General features: G+C 53.6%; 7 protein-coding genes across 7 annotated transcripts; 3 read left to right on the top strand and 4 right to left on the bottom strand.

Annotated features, from left to right (window-relative positions):
* Positions 1-312: 312 nt before the first annotated feature.
* Positions 313-1,296, bottom strand: BO86DRAFT_395822 (uncharacterized protein; the record flags this gene model as incomplete). Its single annotated transcript, XM_025673359.1, has 2 exons — positions 313-952; positions 1,016-1,296. The coding sequence occupies 2 exons, from the start codon at positions 1,294-1,296 to the stop codon at positions 313-315; spliced, it is 921 nt and encodes a 306-aa protein (XP_025531414.1).
* A 503-nt stretch (positions 1,297-1,799) lies between these two features.
* Positions 1,800-3,914, top strand: BO86DRAFT_159366 (Zn(II)2Cys6 transcription factor). The gene is made up of 4 exons (XM_025666399.1): positions 1,800-2,064; positions 2,161-2,715; positions 2,768-2,911; positions 2,972-3,914. The coding sequence occupies exons 1-4, from the start codon at positions 2,005-2,007 to the stop codon at positions 3,776-3,778; spliced, it is 1,566 nt and encodes a 521-aa protein (XP_025531413.1). The 5' UTR covers positions 1,800-2,004; the 3' UTR covers positions 3,779-3,914.
* Positions 3,915-5,346: 1,432 nt separating this feature from the next.
* BO86DRAFT_415818 (putative GTPase activating protein for Arf) lies at positions 5,347-7,613 on the top strand (the record flags this gene model as incomplete). Its single annotated transcript, XM_025674932.1, has 4 exons — positions 5,347-5,461; positions 5,521-5,537; positions 5,615-5,725; positions 5,796-7,613. The coding sequence occupies 4 exons, from the start codon at positions 5,347-5,349 to the stop codon at positions 7,611-7,613; spliced, it is 2,061 nt and encodes a 686-aa protein (XP_025531412.1).
* A 558-nt stretch (positions 7,614-8,171) lies between these two features.
* On the bottom strand, positions 8,172-9,282 carry BO86DRAFT_406705 (cutinase family protein; the record flags this gene model as incomplete). Its single annotated transcript, XM_025674211.1, has 4 exons — positions 8,172-8,720; positions 8,799-9,013; positions 9,066-9,151; positions 9,207-9,282. The coding sequence occupies 4 exons, from the start codon at positions 9,280-9,282 to the stop codon at positions 8,273-8,275; spliced, it is 825 nt and encodes a 274-aa protein (XP_025531411.1). The 3' UTR covers positions 8,172-8,272.
* A 1,098-nt stretch (positions 9,283-10,380) lies between these two features.
* Positions 10,381-12,010, top strand: BO86DRAFT_159337 (uncharacterized protein). Its single transcript, XM_025666398.1, has 3 exons — positions 10,381-11,281; positions 11,358-11,625; positions 11,696-12,010. Exons 1-3 carry the CDS (start codon positions 10,692-10,694, stop codon positions 11,903-11,905), a joined length of 1,068 nt encoding a protein of 355 aa, XP_025531410.1. The 5' UTR covers positions 10,381-10,691; the 3' UTR covers positions 11,906-12,010.
* Positions 12,011-12,145: 135 nt separating this feature from the next.
* BO86DRAFT_436731 (uncharacterized protein) lies at positions 12,146-12,813 on the bottom strand (the record flags this gene model as incomplete). The annotated part of the gene is made up of 2 exons (XM_025676028.1): positions 12,146-12,504; positions 12,630-12,813. 2 exons carry the CDS (start codon positions 12,811-12,813, stop codon positions 12,146-12,148), a joined length of 543 nt encoding a protein of 180 aa, XP_025531409.1.
* Positions 12,814-13,498: 685 nt separating this feature from the next.
* prp28 (mRNA splicing protein PRP28) lies at positions 13,499-16,189 on the bottom strand. Its single transcript, XM_025669562.1, has 3 exons — positions 15,845-16,189; positions 13,794-15,790; positions 13,499-13,716 (listed from the first exon to the last, which is right to left on the bottom strand). The coding sequence occupies exons 1-3, from the start codon at positions 16,145-16,147 to the stop codon at positions 13,566-13,568; spliced, it is 2,451 nt and encodes an 816-aa protein (XP_025531408.1). The 5' UTR covers positions 16,148-16,189; the 3' UTR covers positions 13,499-13,565.
* Between the last annotated feature and the right edge of the window lie 28 nt (positions 16,190-16,217).

Below are 16,217 nucleotides of genomic sequence, written 5' to 3'. Positions count from 1 at the left end.
GTTGAAAATACGTACAACAAATTAATTCAGATAAAACTTTGGGAAAGATCTTGATCGCTCATATTACATTTTACTCATGTAACTCCCTTCAACATCTATCCATTCTCTCTGATGATTTTTGGTGGAAGCTTGTGTTCAAAAAAGGTGCCATGTAACTCAAGTTCCTGCGACATATATTTCAAAAGGTATCATAGTCTGGAACATAAAACTAAACGCCGGCGAAGACCTAATCCCAACAATGTACAAAGAAGCACCATGCCTCTCATACTCGATCATCAAGAAGCCAGACACCCCCAAAACCCAAGTCTGGGTTCACTTCTGACGTCGGTAATTGATCTCATCGACTGCAAGCCCAACGAGCTGCCTAATAGGACCACCCCGACGCTTTTTGTACCGGCGCTCCGGCTTCGCACTCTCGTACTCCATACTCGACATGTCCGGCTGCGACTGCGACTCGAGCATCGGCGCATCCTGGGCGTTGGCCTGGAAGGGCTCGAAGGCGGGCCGGACGGACAGCGTGAGCCCGATCCCCAGACACACGAAGACGATCACGATCTCCTCCAGGACCGACATGCACAGCTGGATGGTGACGTTTCCGGAGAGCGAGCTGAACTCCGGCTTCCGGGCAAAGGCCGACAGCAGAGAGTAGAGAATGCGCACGAAGAGTAGAGGGATCGAGATGCCGACGGCCAGGAGCAGGCGGTGCTCGCCTTCTTCGATCTGCTGATAGCGGAGAGAGATGAGGAGCAGCAGGATGCAGAGGCCGACCCATGCGATGAGGTACAGCACCAGGCCGGCTTTGGTCTTGGAGTTGTACAGCCCTTCCGTCGGGCTGGTGCTTTTCGTTTGGCCCACAATGCCCAGGATCATGCCTACGATGGTGAGCAGGCCGGTCACCTTGAACAGGAGCGGGTGTAGAGCGTGGCCGGATTTCCGTTGGATCGAGTCGTTACTGCATTGAGATGAAGGGTTAGCCGCGGTGCGTGCTTGTGGATGTCTGTCGGGGTATACGTACGCTCGAGACAACAGGCCAATGCAGGCCCAGGTCAGAGGCGAGACTCCGATGGATGTGCAGACTGCCCATGCCACGTAGAGATCGACCGATGTAGGATTGCTGATGGTGGCTAGGTAGCAGCAGGAGCCGATGATTCGAGCTAACGAGAAGATCACGAAGAATATCCAGCCCGAGCTTCGTGTGAATCCATGGCGAAAGGCCATCCATAGGGCTGTGAATAAGGTGGGGATGTATATGATTAGTTCGAGGATGGAGATGCCATGGCGATAGTCGATAGCCATGATTGCAGTAGTCGGCTTCACAAGACTTGTCAAGAGAGTATTGAGAGGGATGGTGGATAGAAAGTATGAAGCTTCATACCAGAGGTCAATGAAGGGGAGAAGGTCGCTATTTAATCCCCTCAACTCGGACTATCTCCTGTCCCCATGATGAAGGATTTTAGCCTTACAACCACAAGGCTGTGCAGATACTATGATATCGAGAGTCTCCATCAGGATCGCCGGGGCAGTGTTTGCGACCCTCATAGGCACTCAATCTACGGTTCCAAGCAATTTGAAGTGAAGAATACCGCATCCTTTCAGGGCGGAATTGTCTGAAGCGATAGATTGGGCCAATGGAAAGCTGGGCGACTGGGGTAGTGCTCGCTCTGCATACCTGAAGCGGGTTAGTGAGAGAGCCTGAGGCTGCCACATTGACTTGCCGCAATCCTGGACCGACTCGGACTCCACTCGGGCTCGGGTCTCTCTTACTTGTTCCCGACTTGGCTGCCTTGTCAGCACTATGAGCAAGACTGACTTCTGACAGTTTAGTTTTCTTTCATGCAATGACCATCATTGCAGGCTTCCATGGCCTTTAGAACGTATCACGCGTTTCTGCTCAGAATCATGAACGACTGGTGCCCTTCGGTTAGCCCGTATCCTGCAGGCAGTCTCCTACCAGTCTATTAGTGCATACATTACACTCCAAGCTCGTCAAATATCCGGCTAGCCATGGTCTACCGTGGTAAACCAAGTGGAGGGTGCAACACTTGCCGCGCGAGAAAAGTCAAGGTATGTTCTTGCGGTCAAGGCTGAGCAAGCCATCACTGTCGTTGTTGGAAGCTAGTTTCGGCCCCCACGACTACCAATGCTGATCATGGGGCTTAGTGCGATGAAACAAGACCCGTCTGTCTACGCTGTACTAAAGCTAGGCGTACCTGCGCCGGTTATCGGGATCAACTTTCACTGTGGTTCAAAGACGAAAGCGACGCTACTGTGCAGAAAGTCAAGGCACTGGAGAAGTCGGGCTCGGACGATTCGGCCCCGCCACCAACGGCCGTTGCTGCGATACGACAGGCGGCTGCCCAAGTATATCGCCTGCAGCACCTGACCTTCTCGATCCCCGTCTTCAACTTTGCGCTGGACCACATCTTCCAAGCCACCTGTCTGTTCCTCAAGTCATATTCATGGCTCAATGTCTCATGCCTGGTAGAACAGTCTCAGACGCATGTCCTCTCTATTGGCGAAAAGGCCATGATGACAGGCATCGCGTCGGTGGGTCTTGCTAATCTAGCAAATCTTCACAATTCACATCCCTTCCGAATCTCTTCAAGAAGTGAGTATACGACTGCTTTGCAGTTGACAAATGCTGCTCTCCGTGATCCAGTGGCAGTGAAAGAAGACACCACGCTCACTGCGGTGGCTTGTCTCTCTTTGTATGAAGTGAGTTCTTGGGGATAATTTCCAGAATGAAGTCACTGACTTGATTGGCAAGATTATCTGCTGCGACAAGGAATCATCCTTGCTATCTTGGTATGAGCATGCACGAGGCATCGCCGCCCTACTTGAACTTCGTGGGGAGGAACAGCTCCATCGTGGAACCGGTTTGCAAATGTTCCAAGTCTTGAGAAATGAAGTGGTCAGCTTCTAGATCCGTTCAAGCCAAGTAATAGAGTGCATATGTCTGACTTTCTCATAGCTTATTGGTTGCCTGCAAAAGCGAACACGAATGCCTCCTACACTCATCAGGACTCCACATCGGCCAAATTCCACTGCTCAGAGTTATTGTGCTGATAGGCTGGTGGAGATTGCCGCCGGTCTATGCGATCTCCAATTTCAAATGAGCGAGGGAGCAGTCACTGACAGCGCCAGAATCCTTACGCTCGCCATGAAGCTTGAATCTGATTTAGAGGATTTCAGCAAGGAGCTTTCTGCTGAGTTGCCCTACTTGATCAGCCTGCGAACCAAATCCCAGATCTCTCAAGAGGAGGCGGTAAACGCGGTCAGTCATTACAATGGATATTACCATGTGTACCCGTCCATGTGGGCGTGCAATACTTGGAACAATTACCGGTACATTCGAATTCTCGTCAACAGCTTAATTCTGGCACAGTTACAACAAGTGACGTTCCATCCTGAGCGCAGCCCAGTTACCCCGGGCATAAAGAGTCTTTGCCGTCATGTCCGCGCTCTCTTAAGGCAATTGGCGACGGATATCTGCTGCGCGGTTCCGTACAAATTTGGCCTTGCCCAGGAGGCTGAGAGACAAACACTGGATCCCTTGGTAGCCAAAGCCGGTACTGGGTTCACTCTGCTTTTGCCCCTCTATCTTGCTTCGCTTGTCGATGGAGTGTCGAGCCCTGTCCACGCTTGGGCCATGAGGTGCCTCGGCATCATCGGTCACAAGATGGGCATCCAGACGGCTGTATCCCTTATGACTGTGCTCGAGAGGGAGCAAGGTTGGACGGGCTGGATCGACTTGCTAGATGGTGAATGGGATAAATAGATGTACATGATGAAAGGCCTGCGTGCCTAAGGCATCACAAGACAGCGGAGACTCAATTCACGTGACGCACCGCCGTGTATCATTTAAAAGAGTTTTCCTCCGCGCCGCAGGGAAGAATTTTTTTCTTTTTCTTCTTTACACTTATCATACCTCACGAACGCATAATCAACCTACACTCCTATCCTCCATAGGATGGCAGGTCATATTGGCGTACCAGAATGACGTTTCCAACACCGGGCAAATGTCTTGCTATGGCTTCATCACCGTGCTGGGCTCCTTCGGGAGCCTCGAGTGCGATGGTGATGGGGTCAACTGCTGCTCATACATGCCGACGCAAGATCTCTTAATTGTGTAAACGGAGAAAGAGAGACAATTTCTTTCTCTTCTCGTATTGTAGTTGTGGCCACGCGCGCCCAGGCTGAGGGCCGTTGCAGCAATCCAGAGAGCGTCACTTGTGTGGAAGTCTTGATGCTTCTCGTAAGCGCGGATCAAGCAACCAGGTCACCGAGCCCGTGGATTGGTCTTCAGGGATCATTCGATTAGGTTTCGCAGGCGCAGTTTGTTGATTGTCAGAACTTGGCTCAAGTCCTGAACGTGGGATGTAGTGATTGACGAACGCGTCCGGAGTCGGACCCGAAACTATGTCTTGAGCTTGAGTGAAAAGGAGTCCGTCCTCTGCCCAGACCGCGCATGAATGAAAGTGAACCATGTGCCTGGCAATATATTAGCGACATAAATTGGGGTAATAATGTCAATGGCGCTGAAAATAGAACAATTGTGGCCCGTTCTTTGGAAAACTGGGTCTATTGTCCAGTTGGGGGCTGCTTGCCCCTGACTCTTGACAAAGAAGCAAAGAAGCAAGCAGCAAGCATTGCATGGGTGGATGAATGGATGATGGATGGTCGCATCGGCGGGCGCCGTCTTGAACTCCGGATGCAGGACCGAACGAGGCTGGCTGGCTGCTTATGAAACCTCGAGTAGTTGCAGTCTAGATGCTTTTCAATCGATTGATCAGTCAGTCAGTCAGTCATCATTGAATTGGATTAAGTGACTCCCGTAATCTGCATTGATGATTACGGAAGAGTCGTGAGCAAGCAGTTAGTCGAGGGGACAGAGGACAGACAGAGGAGAGACGAGCGCGACTACGAGGAAATCGAATCCACCATCCAACTTTCCTCCCCACATCTTCATTCATTATTCATCCCTGGCCACTTTCTCTCCTCTCACCTCATCCTTACTCAGTCTATTACCTCCCCTCCCCCACCTCCTCTATCCTTTTTTGCTACTCTATTATCTTTTCCCTCCGTCCATACGGCTCCTCTTCGGCTTCTGTCCTGGATGTTGATTGTGTAAATATGCTTGATCTCGCCGCCTGAGTGTCTTCTTTCTCCCTCCGAATTCCCCGTTCCGGAAGCTCGGCTCGTGCATTCACCTGAGACTTTTATCTCCACGGACCCCCCCTGCAAGCTTGCGACCACAAAACTCTTTTATTCTTGGCTCTCAGACACTTGGAGCCCATCATTCTACTTATACAATAGAGTTCGTCGCCTTTTGAGCATCGTGCGACCATGGTGGGAGGCATTAGCAAGCGGCAGCAATACCGCAATGAGCGGGCATTGCAGGACCTCATCCGGTCGGTTCCTGGCAATGATCGATGCGCTGATTGCCAGGCTATGAATCCCGGTGAGCATCAATACCTACAAATACCCTGTCGCAATGTGATGCTAATGAACCCCTCAAAGGCTGGGCTAGTTGGAACGTACGTACCACGACCGATCTATGCACGGGTTCGAGCCCCCGAATCAGGACACGGCATATTGACTAGATCGGATACAGATAGGCATCTTTCTTTGTATGCGATGCGCGGCCCTACATCGGAAGCTTGGCACGCATATCTCCAAGGTCAAGTCCCTGAGCATGGACTCGTGGACGGACGACCAAGTCGATGTGAGTGATAGCTACCCCACACCAGCTCAAGTGGTCTGGTCTGACTCGTGATGGGTTTGGTGGATGCTAGAATATGAAATCGCACGGCAACAACATCATGAACAAGATCTTCAATCCCAAGAACGTGAAGCCACCGGTCCCGACCGACGTCGATGAGTCCGACTCGTGCATGGAGCGTTTCATCCGGCAGAAGTACCAGCATCGGTCTCTCGACGAGAACAAGCAGAAGCCCCCGAGTCGTCATGACTCGGGTTATGATAGGTCTCCGGAGGGGTCGCCGCCTCCCTTGCCTCCGAAGCCCGCTAGGCCGTTTGGCTTTGGCCTTCGTTCGGCCTCATCCGCAACGAACCTCAACCGTATCTCCAACCGCAGCGCCTCCTCTCCTCAATCGGACAGATTCGATTCACCTTCGCCGGCGCTGGGTGCAAGGAAGGCTTCGGGGGATGCGTCGTTCGACTCGAAATTGGCTACCCTGAGGGATATGGGTTTCACAAATGAGCGTCGCAATGCCATTGCTCTCCGCGAATTGAATGGGAATCTTGATAAGACCATCGAGACGTTGGTGAGGTTGGGAGAGGGCAACGGTTCTGTGGTGCGACCACCTGCTTCTGCTTCTGCTTCAACTCCTAGCGTCGATTCCTCCAAATTCGGCAATCCCTTCGATCAATTAGACTCGAGGCCAGCAGCCCAGCCCAGCAGCAACTTTAACCCCTTCGATGCACAGCCGCAACCGCAACCACCACCACAGCAGCAGCAGCAGCAACAACAGTTGCCTCAGTCGGCCTCTATGCAGCCGCTCGAGCAGTCGTTTCAGGGCCTGCAGGTCGCCCAGCCCTTGTTCCCGCACTCTACAGGAGGCTACCCGTACAGACAGTCCTCCCTTCCTCAGCCTCTTTATCAGCAGGCGCCCTCTGCAGCTTCTACCTTGAATCAGGGTGGATACATCGCATCCCCACAAATAATGGACGGTAGCCACAATCCCTTCTTCCAAACCGGAGCTCAGCCGCAGGCCAGCCTGACCACTCCGGGTGCGAGCCCCAACCCCAACCTTGGTTCAAGCAACCCCTTCTTCGGCCAGGTTCCATCACAACAACCATCCATGCAGGCGCAAAATCAGGCGTCAGCCGGTCCATTTGGTCCTCCGCGACATGCGAACACGATGCCTATCATGTCTGCGACGTCACCATTTGGTCAGCCTTCGCCATTCCAGCAGCAACAGCAACAGCAACAGCTGCAGCAGCAACAGCAACAGCAACAGCTGCAGCCACAACCGCAGCAGCAAGCGCAGCCCCAGCTCCAAGCGCCGCCCACGCAACCTGGACAAAACTCCATGAACCCGTTCCAGATGATGAATGCGCCGCCCACGCCTCAGAGTGCAGGATATCCCGCCCCAGCGCAGTACGGTTACCAGATGCCCGCCCAGCAGCTGTACCCGCAGCACACAGCCCGTGTCGACAAGAACAGCATTCTCGCACTGTATAACCTCTCTCCCCAGCCCCCTACGATCCCCGAACACCCTCAAATCCAGCAGCCCCCGGTGGCTGCCAACCCAGCCCAGCAAGTCCCGATGAACCCAGCACCACCTTCCCACTATCAACAACCCGCACCCGCCCTCCAACAGCCCGGCGCCACCGACCCCCAGGCGACGGGGACACGGAACCCCTTCTTCACCGCCGCTCCAGCGGCCCCTGCTGCACCGTACCAAATGGCCATGCCCCAACCTGCTCCCCCGCCCACGGCAGGTTTCACCATGAACAACCGACCCGCGACGTCAGCAGGCGGGTTTCCTCGCGGCCACATGAGCCAGCAGAGTGTGGACATCAATGGCTTCCAGAGTGGCCGCCACAGCCCGGACGCGTTCGCCAGCCTCAGTGCACGCTACGGCTAGACAGCTAGCTAGCTAGCTCGATTCCGCTTCAGTCTTTCATGTTTTCTCTGCTTATTCTTTTTTTCTTGAGCGTATATATTACATCTTTTCTTTGCCCTAATCGGGGTTTCTTTCTCTTGTTCTTCTTTTGGATGTGTGTACCTGTGTTGCATCATTCATGGCGTTCTTGAGGTGATATAGTACCTGTATGATGACGCTGTCGTTGACAGAGCGGTATATACTTTTGTTCTATTTTTGCTTCTACAAAGTCGGTCAAATTGTTACATAGAGTTGAAAGGGACCAATAAAAGCTCAAAGTCGGAGGTGGTTACTCCGGGCTGGGATTGCAATGTCTGGGACTCTTGTGTTCCCTCTTCGACCCCACAGCAAGTACCGCTCGGGTCGAAGGAGGACGATAGTCATATACTGTACTTTATTGGTCTGCGTTGACCAGTCCAGATTTCTTCTCTAATCTATGTTACCATTCAAGATAGAGCCTGCTATCATCAACCTACCCAGAAAATCACTCAATAGATCAAAGCTTGAGAAAGGAATGAAGAAAAGAAAAGAAAAGAACGCCTCCAGAACATTTCCCAGCCAGCCCGGCACCCAATCATTGATCACAAGCTTCCCTCTCCCAACCTCCCCGCTACTTCCTCACCAGGATAACTGGAAATTGCCTACAAGAACGATCCCAATCCGCTCGAACTGCCACTCGACCCACTGCTACCACCACCGAAGAGCGCGCTCAGCCCGCTAAGCCCAGACAGCCCGGAGGATCCCGAAGAAGCGGCGGATGACTCGGAGCTTCCGCTGCTGGTGCTCGAGCCAGTGGTCCCGGACGACGTGGTGGACGTAGAGGTGGTTCCCAGCTGCGACTCCAACCACTGCGAGGCCTCGCCGGTGTTGGCGATGTACGAGAAGTGCGCGGGAAGGACGAGCAGCGTGCCGTCGCAGACCATGTCGCCGGCGGCGCAGTAGATCTTGACCTTGTCTTTGGGGAAGTTCTGGATCTGGCCATGTTCCTGGGCGTTCCGGGTGTAGCCGAAGAGGACAACGCCCTTGATCTTGTCCTTGACGCTGTCGTCGAGCGCCTTGATGGAGTCGTCCATCACGGCTGTTCCTTGACTATATACATCGGATTTGTCGTTAGTATACACTGCTGGGAGGGGGAGTTCTGGTTGGGTGGTGAAGGAGCGGGCCTACCTATATCCACCGGCCAGGATTTGACTGTTGGGACACTTGGATGCAGCAAGGTTGAAGAGGGACTTGGCTTCGTTGATGGCCGCTGGGGAGGTGTTATCGGGCAGGGCGTTGGACATCAGATCGGCTGTGTAGGCGGGACCGACGCCCTGGCAGAGGACTTGGCCGGCCTTGGCCATCTTGAGGTTGTTGCAAACGGCCGGGCCAGTTGAGATACCCTGTTATTGTTGGTTAGAGTACAGATGGAAGAGATAAAGTGGTGTGGCTTACAAGGAGACCCGGCTCCGTGGATGCGCGCGCAAAGATGAAGATGATGGGCTTGCAAGAGCCATCGCGGAGTTCGTTTCCAGAACTGACTGCAGCATACTTAGCAATGATGCTCGAAGGAAGGTTAAAGCAGCGAGACCATACACTGGCGGGTCTCAAGACCCATTGGGGTGGCTGCTGCAAGGCCCATGAGGCCGAGGAAGAACAATGGAAGCTTCATCGTGGGTAGTTGGGTGCTGCTGGGACTGGGGATGCCTTCCGAATCACTCAAGCATCGACCAGACCAGGTTCCATTGTGAACCTATTTATACAAAATTCCCAATTCCCCATGATTGGGACTAGTTCACATGTTGTCAGGTTTTTTTTCTCTTCGATGCCGAGATAGAATGAATTTTATGGATGTGTAGCTTGTTTCATGCACGATTCTCGTTTCATACTGTCGCAGAGAGTTCAACAGTCCCTCACGAGGAAAAACACGGACCACCACCTTGATACGGTTGGCAACCACGGATGTATGCCACCGAGGACCCTGAATAGACCCTGAACGGGTGGCTTGTCCGAGATCGGTGGATGAAGCTATTTGCTCGACGGCCAACGGCGTGTTTCAGCACAGGGCCACTTTTTGGGTCGGGGGGGGGGGGGGGGGGTAAGATCTGGGTCCGCTGGTGGTAGAAAAGTCCGCCGGCCAAGGCCGCCTGGGTCTGCCAGGCACCGATGTTTTTTCTGGCCATATGCATGGGTTTGTGGTTGGAGTCTCAAAAATGAGACAAGCGATCAGGGTCTAGTCTACTATTCGTACATAGTAGTGTATGCCCGGGGATCGAACCAAACACGGCCGAGGAAGGCATGCTGATCAGGAACAGGGCAGTTGTTCCAGAAACCATATCCGAAGTAAACCCTTAAAAGGTGATCTATGGTTCGCTAGTGATCCTTGATCGACATTTCATTCCCTTTGGGAAGTGTAGACTGATCAGTTTGAGGTTAATTGAGTAATGTGATGTATCGAAGAGCAGAGCCCGGTTGGATTGCCGATGCCGAGGTATGTTATGGAGCATTGCACGGCCATTGATGGAGCAATCCGAAGGAGAATACGAGACCTCATGAGCTGAAGTCAGAGAATCATAGTCAGCACAGTCAGAGAAGCGTCGACATTGACTGGAGGGAGAAAGACATCCTGGATTGAGAAGTGGCCGATGGATGCCAGTGAATGAGGGAGAAAGTGTAGTGTAGGCTATAGTGTAGGCGGCATGTCCCGTGACCAGCTATGCTTGCTTTGCTTGAAGCATCATCCCTTCCGGTTTAGGCTGACAGCAGTGACCATCAACCCACTTCCACTTTTCTACTGCAATTTTTCATCTGATAGCCACACTATCGAACAATCTTCTGGAAGACTAGCAGAAGTCTAAAACCTCAATTCCATTTATCATCGAGACTAAGCGCCTGGGTCTCGAAACACAGCGTTGAACAAGGTCGGTGCCTATCTCAAATAACGGCCGGAGTAGTCTTGTCAAGTATCAATTTATTCCTCGCTAGCGTCATAGGAAGAGATTGATCTACTGCGCTATCTGATAATTAGCGTAGGGCGCGTCACAGCCAACTAGCACCTGCACTAAACTTGATACACCAAAGATGCCGATCAAATGCATTTGCGCAAGGTTTCTAGTTTCGCGAGACCAACAGCCACCAGCCAAACTAGAGCGCCGGGCCCGACCCCCGGACCGCAAGGCACGGCGACAGCGCCAGCGACAGCGGCCACCACCATCACCACCACCGGCCGTGGCGCGCAATTCCAGCGAGGAGATGCATCACAAGGCGCGCAACACCACCCGCGCCCACCTGCGAGAACTCCACCGCCGGGTCCAAGCGTCACAGTCACAGTCTCTCTCCGAGTCCGAAACCAGGGACCTCGGCGTTGATTGCGTCGAGCTCCCGCTCCGCCCCGATGGGCTCTTACGCGAAGAGACAGACGAAGCCGTATACTTCCACCCGTGGCCGCTTCGGCGCCTCGAGGCCCACCCCGTAGACATGACGGACCCAACCACCCGGGAATCCGCCCGCATCAAGGAGAAGCTCTGGGCGCGCTTCGACCGGAAGGGGACCGACCAGGACGGCTTCCTGAGTGCGGTCCTCGCGGACGAGTTCCTCGAGTACCTGCGCGAGGGGCCGCTGGGTCGGGATACATTGGAGCAGTTCTCTCTGTGGACTGAGGGGTCAGCTAAGTGAACTACATATTTTGATGTGTTGCACGATGTAGCATTGCTGATAGTGGGGACAAACTGCGGGAGCCTCTCACAGAACCTTCGAAGGTGGCATCATTCGATCGCGGTACATGGATTTCAGCGCCTCGGCGGATCCGGACACGGGGCCTGGGGCTGCGCACGCGGCGGACTTCAAGTTCGAGGAGGCGTGGTGTGCGCGCAAGGGAAATCCCCATGTCAGTCTCATCGTGACGCACAAGGTGGCTCCGGAGGAGAGGTTGCTGCGCACCGAAGTCCTGGCCCTCGTGGGCATTATGAGGACACGGCTGAGCCGAGCGGCGCTGAAGGAGCATACGATCATCCCGGTAGGAAACTTCTTTGTGACTAGCTTTCATAGAATCCTCACAGGCTGGACCACTCACATCTGTTGTATAGATCAACATGATATCCTGCATGAGACAGCGCCAAGCGAGGATCCTCCAGGCGCACTTCAACGGCGAAGACCTGGTGATCCGCAAGAGCCATCTCTATGACTTCAGCACGCGAGAGCTTCGCGAGAAGAACATTCCTTTGTTCTTGCTCTACATGGCCAGCAGGCCTATCGGAGATACCAGAGCTTACAAGAAACGGATCCGGGAAGTGTAGGTGTCTGCTATCAATATGCGAGATGGCCGTTTGAATCCTTCATGTAAAGCAAACCTAATTCGAATCCATTCTCCTCGAAAATATGAGCACAAGAAGAAACAAAACCTCATCCCGCATCCTATCCTACTTGATCCTTTCACGTAGAGTCATGGAAACCCCAAATCCCAACTCTAATCCCCCAGCAGCACAACCCCCAATAGAAATCATCAAATATCCCCACCTCCGCATACAAAAGACTCGTCAAGCCATACCCCCGTCTTCCATCTTGAACCCACCCAAATCCTTCTTCTCCAGCTTGAAAACCCCAAACCCCTCCTCCCCAACCCCGTCCTCCTGCACCTTCACCTTCACCTTCTTAGCCGCCTTCTTCGGCGCCGCGGCACCCTCGCCATTCGCGTGGTCCCCACCCCCGTTTGCGGTCTTACGCTTCGCCTTGGAGGGGGTCTCCGCCCCTCCGGCAGCGCCATTAGCGGTGGCGGTGGCTCCATTCTTCTTAGCCGGGGACGTAAACGGGGTTGTATCGGTAGAGGTAGAGCCGAGGGCTTTCGCATGTCTCTTGAGCTTGGCGATGCGTTGTTCGATGGCGCAGGCGGTGCAGTCTTTTTTCAGGCGGTTGTCTTGTCAGTAGAAAGACTCCAGAAGGGGGCGAGGGGGCGAGGGGATGAGAGAATGAAAGACAGTGAAAGAAAGGGATCAAGGCAGATCCAGAGAAAAGAAAACATACCTCCCCCCATGTGCTGGGCCAGCTTCTGGGTGTCAAGTTTCAGTTGGCCGTGACATTGGTTGAGGACGCCGACGAAGAGCTGGATTTTTGAGGGCGAGATGTTAGTGAGTATGCATGCATGCGTGAATGAGGATGGAGCTGGGGAAGGTGTGGTAAAACCTTTGCGTCGGCCTCGGAGGTCCATTACATCGGCATTATGAGATCCTGGTGCTTGGTGTTGGATTTGTTAGGTGTGTTTGTAGTTGTTGTAGTTGTTGTTGTTGAGGTCCGGGTTCTTGGACTTGGGTTGTGTAGATGGTAGTATCATGCGACAGGGACGGAGAAAGATGGTTGGGGGATGAGGGGAGTGAGAGGAGAAGAGAAAGATAGAAGAAGGGTAGGGAGAGGAGATTTATGGGGTTTGTGTTTGCTGGACTCGAGAAGGTGGGCTGGATGGTTGGTGTTATTTTGCTGGTGGTGAATGTTGCAGATGTGAAAGGTAGCTGAGTTGGGAAATTAGGAGGGTAGAAACACTGGCAAGACAACAGGGAATATTCGCTGTGTCTTTCTTGAAAGTGTCTTCTCTGATTGGAATGCTTTCTGTGTCTCTCGAGACCAACTGGTACCTCAGCCCCAAAAACAAAAGCTATCGCATGATACGTTGTTCATAAGGATCTACTCAGTCCTGACTCTGAAGTCCAGGCGTGGGTCTGCTGTGTTCGAATGTGATGCACAAATGAACAGTCCCTTAGAAGGTTGACTTGAGCCTGCAGACATCAATCAAAGGCGTAGAAGTAGAAGATGTGAAAAGAATCATAGAGTATGAAAAATAGGTGCGCATACTACAGCTCTATCAGGGCTGCTGATCTACGCGCAATGGAATGCATAATGTGAAGGTATGATGTAGTAAGGTATATTGTTTGTCTTCCCAAACACTCTGGGAACGTTAACATTAAACTACCACCCACCCTTGCCAGCATTTCCCGTACTCTCCTCGATCTTCTTGGGCATGCCTCGCGTCGGCTTGGACTGGGCCGCCTCGTGCTTGCGAAGCTCCTCGGGGACCCGGGAGATGGGCGACTTGATAAGCATCTGTTTAAGATCGTACCTGCAGAAAACCAGGTCAGTAAGCGAATACAAGGTGGATGACAAAAACTGTAACAAGATGGAGAAGAAGCAACATACATTACGTCGGAATCCTCGTTCCCGAGGAAGGTGATGGCAACACCACTCTTTCCAGCACGACCCGTACGACCGATACGATGCGTGTAACTCTCGATACTCGTCGCCATGTTGAAGTTGATGACCAGACTGACATCCGGCACATCGATACCTCTACCCGCCAGGTCGGTCGCCACCAGCACATCGGTTGAACCGTTCCGAACGGACGCCAGCGCCGCCTCACGCTGTTCTTGCGTCTTACTACCGTGCAACGTAACAGACGAGAAGCCCCACTGTTTGATCTCCCGAGCAATGGCATCGCAGTTGCGCTTGATGTTGACGAACACAATGATCGGAGGACGGAAATCGCCCGACGACAGGATCTCGCCGAGGCGTTTCTTACGCTTATCTTCTCCTGCGATCAACTCCACACGCTGCTCGACTGTATCGACGGCTTCACCGGCGCTACCAATGGTCACAATGGCTGGGCGGCGGAGGTATTTGCGGGCGATGCGTTCGACAGCCGAAGGCATGGTGGCCGTGTACATCATTGTTTGACGGTAGCGTTGAAGATGGGACGGCTGATTCGAGTTGATATGGCGGCTCATTGCGATGGAATTCTCGGCTTCCTCGCTGTCCGGCTTCTCGTTGGTAACAGGCAAAGCATCCAAGATCTTGTTGACAGGCTCTTCGAAACCCAGATCGATCATCCGATCGGCTTCATCCATGATCACGTAGCAACATTGACTGAGGACGAGCATCCGGCGCTCGATACAGTCGACGAGACGACCAGGCGTAGCGATAATGATCTCCGCACCGTCGCGGAGACTGTAAGCCTGTTCTTCGAACGAGTGTCCACCAACGATACTGACGACGTTGAATCCAAGCGGCTGAGTGAACTTCTTGGCTTCAATCTCGATCTGTTGCGCCAATTCACGAGTCGGTGCCAGCACAATAGCGTAGGGTCCATCGTTCTTGCGCCATTCGAATTCGTCAATCCGAGGAAGCTCCGCAATGTAACAGAGAAGTGGGAGGAGGAAGGCCGCCGTTTTACCGGAACCAGTAACAGCCACACCGATGAGATCGCGATTCTGCATAGCGATCGGAATAGCCGCACGCTGGATAGGAGTGGGTTCCTTATATCCAACCTGGCCGATGAGCTCCAGTAGACGCGAGGGCAGTCCCGATTCATCCCACGAGCGCATTGGGTTGGGCACGCTCCCACCCTTGGTACTGATGTTGAAGTCTTCCTTGAAGATACGCCAATCGCGCTCGCGCATATGTTCGAGCTTCTTCTCGGACCAATGCTTGTCCAGCTGATTGCGGGTACTCTCTTCGCGGCGACGGCGCTCCATCTCCAGGATTTCGCGCGCGCGGATGCTGCCAGCTTCGCGGTCGCGGTCCTCTAGAGCCCGCGCGTAGGTCTTGGCCACTGCGTCAGCAACATCGTCACCGAAGCCAGCCAGACGGCCGCGGCCGAAGAAGTTAGCTTCGTGCCGGTGTTTGTAGAGCGGGTTGTAGTCCCCGCTAGTGTCTTCCTCAGCATTCCACTCGAAGTTGAACTTGCGATCTGTCGTGCGCTTGCGCTTCTTCTTCGCGGAGAAATTTGACGTCTGGTCGGCGCCCATGTATCGTTGCTTGATAAGCGCGGCTTGTGCTGCTTGTTCCTCCTCGGCGTCGTCCACGGCGCCTCTTCTGTTCTTATGTTGTTTGCCGGGGCCGCTGGTCAAGCCATACGACATCGATTTAGGGGGAGGGGGAGGTGAGAGATCGTAATTCTTGTTGTTGCGCATCGAAGCCGGCGCGCTGGGCGCATCGGAAGAGTTGCGCATGGCTCGTGGACCGGTGGGAATCGAGCGGGAGTTGTCATTGTGGCGGGACTCTGATGAGCGGCTGGAGGATGTGTTGTCGATCGTCTGGGAGGACGTCTGATCAGTCTTGAGTCTGCGCGCGGCTTCGACTTCCTTTTGGCGCTTCTCAAGGGCGATCTTTTCTCGTTCCTTCTTCGACAGAAATTTGGGCTGAGAGTTGTTAGCTGTGCAGCTTGATTTACACGAAGCCCGAGTGAGATCTACCTTGGCAGCTGCAGCATCAGCTTCCCGTTTCTTGCGCACCAGCTCCTCGACACTCAGAGGCGTAGCAGCTGGGCGTTTGGGGGCTCCCCATCCGACTTTCTTCTTCTTGGATTCTGGCTCTGGCGGCGGAGCAGGTGGAAGGTCCTCCGGCGGTGGCGGAGGTGCGGACGTGTCTGGCGGCGGAGGAGGAGCGGAGGAGTCCTCTGGAGGCGGGGGAGGAGAAGGTGGACGTTCGATGGGTTCTGGAGGTGGCATAGGAGGAGGGGGAGTCTCCAACGAGCCGTTTGTGATTATGCCATCCATGGTGAATTATGGAGATAGTAGGAGGAAGGAAATACAGCACGCCGCCGGTAGGCGTTTGATATGACCGACT

Source organism: Aspergillus japonicus (assembly GCF_003184785.1).
Source record: "Aspergillus japonicus CBS 114.51 unplaced genomic scaffold BO86scaffold_5, whole genome shotgun sequence".
NCBI classification, from domain to species: Eukaryota; Fungi; Ascomycota; class Eurotiomycetes; order Eurotiales; family Aspergillaceae; genus Aspergillus; species Aspergillus japonicus.
This window is presented reverse-complemented; position numbering and strand designations above follow the sequence as displayed.